This window comes from Capsicum annuum, unplaced genomic scaffold (assembly GCF_002878395.1).
Source record: "Capsicum annuum cultivar UCD-10X-F1 unplaced genomic scaffold, UCD10Xv1.1 ctg79522, whole genome shotgun sequence".
NCBI classification, from domain to species: domain Eukaryota; kingdom Viridiplantae; phylum Streptophyta; class Magnoliopsida; order Solanales; family Solanaceae; genus Capsicum; species Capsicum annuum.
In genome coordinates, this window is record NW_025890109.1 from 1 (window position 1) to 3,751 (window position 3,751).

The 3,751-nt window shown below is 33.5% G+C and overlaps 1 protein-coding gene across 1 annotated transcript; it reads right to left on the reverse strand.

Annotated features, from left to right (window-relative positions):
• Positions 1–2,187: 2,187 nt before the first annotated feature.
• Positions 2,188–3,591, reverse strand: LOC124885137 (protein Brevis radix-like 4; the record flags this gene model as incomplete). The annotated part of the gene is given in 2 exon segments (XM_047405527.1): positions 2,188–2,890; positions 3,206–3,591. Coding segments are annotated over 2 exon segments (510 nt in total). The 3' UTR covers positions 2,188–2,757.
• Between the last annotated feature and the right edge of the window lie 160 nt (positions 3,592–3,751).

Genomic DNA, 3,751 nt, shown 5'->3' on the forward strand with positions numbered 1-3,751 from the left:
AATAAGTTTACACCTGGACTCCCACTAAGGCCGCGCATTAAATCGAATCGAAAAATTTAATAATTAGTACTGATAATTCGGTATTTGGTATGATATTTGAAAATAAAATTTTAATATTTTGATATTCGGGATTGGATTTGATACAAGACACTAATACCGTTTGGTATTTGATATTTACCGAATACAGAATATATATATTTACACACACATTAGCCGGCTTACGCCGTGTTATGCGCGGCCTAATGTTAGATTCTTAAAAATTTTATATTATGTATAATTCTATCATTTAATTAAAAGTTTTATTTGATTGATTGATAAATTTTAAGTTAGACATATACTATTATATTTAGATCGATGAAATTTGCATAACGATATCTTAAGTTGTTCAAAATTTTGTGACATTGACAGTTAATTATATTTTTTAAATAATTTAAGTTCTTAATTATTGTGATTTATAATACTATTCTATCAATTAGAAGTGACATAGTAAAATTATTATTAAAAATACTTGTGAATGTGAATTTTTTTTAAGTGGCTCCATATAAGACGTCATGTTAATTTAAAACATCAAAAATTAATTTATCATTTTATGTTTATTTTACCTTTTTTATTAAATATTATTAATTTTTTAATACTTAAATAACTTATAAACTACAATCTAGTCTAGTTCAAGTGGCGAAGCATCACTTTTGTGGGTAATAAGTCGTGGGTTCGATCTCGATCAGCAACATATTATTTTTTAAGTTTTTTCCTAGACCTCACTTTGTGGGAATACACTGAATTTGTTATTGTTGTTAAATGACTTATAATAACTTTTTAATTTTTTTTCCTAGACCTCACTTTGTGGAAATACATTGGATTTTTTGTTGTTGTTGTTAAATGACTTATAATAATTAAATATGGGTAATTTAGTAAAATTATGATTGAACTAGTTGAAACAGTCATGTCATAAATATCTATTTTAGTTTTTTCTTACTATTTTTTAATATGTCAATGACTTATACTAATTACTTAAAATCACGGTTGAAACAGCTGAGGCAGGCATGTCGAACATGAGCAGCCTGCTTCAGTTACTTATTGTGACTTCTTATATAAGATACTAATAATATAATTTTTTTAATGCTTAAATAACCATAATAAGTAATTAGAGATAATATAGAAAAAATCACGATTGAAGCTGTGATGCAGATATGTATTAAAAGTGATATAGTATAATAACTATAAAAAATTACTTGTGAAAAGAACCTGAGTGAGCCTCATATAAGACGTCAAGCTAATTTAAGACATCAAGAGTTAATTTATTATTTTGACTATTTCATCCTTTTTATTAAATATTATTAATTTCTTAATACTTAGATGACTTATAATAATTAATAGGCGTGATATGGTAAAATTACAGTTGAAGCAGCTGAAGTAGATATGTCAGGAATGTTTATTTTACATATTTGTATTAAATATTATTAATTTTCTAATGTATAAATAACTTATAATAATTAATTAGGGTAATAAAGTAAAAATACGATTGCAGTAGCTTAAGCAAGCATGTCGACCTGCCTGCTTCAGCGACTAAACTGCCTCTTATAAATAAGTGAATTATATATATATATATACACGATATGTCTAACCAATACAATATCTCAGCGAATCTCTTAGACCTTGGTAATATATTCGTAAAAAGCAACAAAAATAATGCTAAATAAGATTTCTTTTAAATATACTCTTTGAAGTTTAAACGTACAATTGCACATCTTCAATTTTAATATGATATTACCAAATATCGTACCGAATCAAAAATTAATTTACCGATTACCGAAACGATATTTATTGTCTATGATATCTATGTTCAAGTACCGATTACCGAATTACCATAATCTACCGGTTGCCCCCCGACAGACTGTGGAGCGAACCAGGGTGGTCCGATGGGGCCGCTGGGGCTATTTTGCAAACCAAACGGGCGAAATGATGCGCACAAGCCATTTTTTGTGACTTTGGATGAGTGCTAACCTACGTTCTAGGATATTAGGCTCAGAGCTCGAGCTTGAATCTGGATGGTTCGATAGGGCCGCTGGAGACATTTTGCAAGCCAAACGGACGAAACGGCGAGAACGAACTATCTTTTGTGACTTTCGATAAATCAATAAGAAAGGCAAAATTGAACATGAGGGTCATCAGGGAACACAGAAAGAGTACAGATTTGAAATCCAAATATGCATTAAACTTGGGAAAATTTACAAGGAAAGTATCTCCCAACAAGGGCGAGCAACTACAAAAACTATACCTCTATTCCCCACACATCAATTAGGGAGGGGAAAAAAACAAATCAAATATAGAAAGGTCAAGCCATATGTGACTAATAGAAAGCCCCCACAAGGCTTTGGTCTACTGATAAGAGCGTAGCGCATGATGTGTCGGCTATCCGAAAAAAGCTTGTTATGCAAGTGGACGATGATAGAGGAACAAGACTTATCCACCGCATTTCAAACCGTGCACCACTAGGCCTCGGGATTCTTGGTTATACAAAGAAAAAGAAACTAGCAAAAACTTACAAGCAAACATGTAATTCCTCGTTCTTCTATGCCATCCCTTGATTCCTCCCTACAAATTTGTGAAAACTAAAGCTATATGAGATGATATCAAACATGATGTTCACTGAGGGGGCATGAAGTTGAGTTAGGACCAAAAAGAAAAAGGAAAACTCATGTACAAAAGGTGATTTGCATGTGTCAATGTGCTAAATCCACACTTGCTTTGCATGTGTCAATGTGCTAAATCCACACTTGCAGTGCCAACGCTTCCCTTGTCGACTACGCGTACATTATACAGCTCATAAACTCTCGCGCGGTTCTCCGCCCACCATTTTTCTGCTTGTTTCTCGCTAAACCGCTTCCGACTGCAAGTTTTGATATACATTAGACTTGACTCCAATCAAACACAATGATTATATGATTTCATTGTATAATTATTGTATAGTGAAGCTTTGACAATCTTGACAAGTAAGAAAGAGGTGTTTCGGTACACAGAGAAGCAATGAAGAGGATCTTGTTCACATGCTCAAATGTGTTTTCTTTAATGTACACATAGAAGATAAAGAGAACTGGCAAGTTATAGTCAGCAGCCACGTATAATAACAGGATATCGAGACAAGAAGCATAATGCAGAAAGGCAGAAAGTTGCACACTTCAAACGATTAAAGTTGACGGTATACCTGAAGCGAACCCTTTTTAGATCTTTGACACCTCCAGGTAGGGAGGTAAGAGTAATATATACACCTGGCTCATCTTGCTCAACCCATTCATTCTCGTTACGAGAATCACATTCTTTTGTTCTGGCCCCATTTTTTGTTGTTGCCTCTGGATACCCTTGTCTATTGTGAACAGCACTGCGATTACTGGCGTTGCTCGACCCATTAGAAAGCAGCTGGCTGTTAGATACACTTGAATCCAGTTCTTGAAAAGTAAGTTGACTGTGAACTTGGTCAATACAGCCATTAGGTATATCACTGGAAGTAATATTGGATTCGGAGGAAACAGATTTAGGAGATTTGATGTTTCGGCCAGGACCTACTGGCAGCCTTTCAGCCATTTCCTTCAGCTATTAAAAATAAAGAACATGGTGCAGAGTATCAGGACAAGAAGCTAAGGGAACTGAGAAATGATGAGTTGTGGTTCAACTCTCCAACTCATTCATTAAAATCAAAACACCTGACTTTTTCTGTGCTGATAATAAAGAGAAGCACAATGTTTTTTCCTAC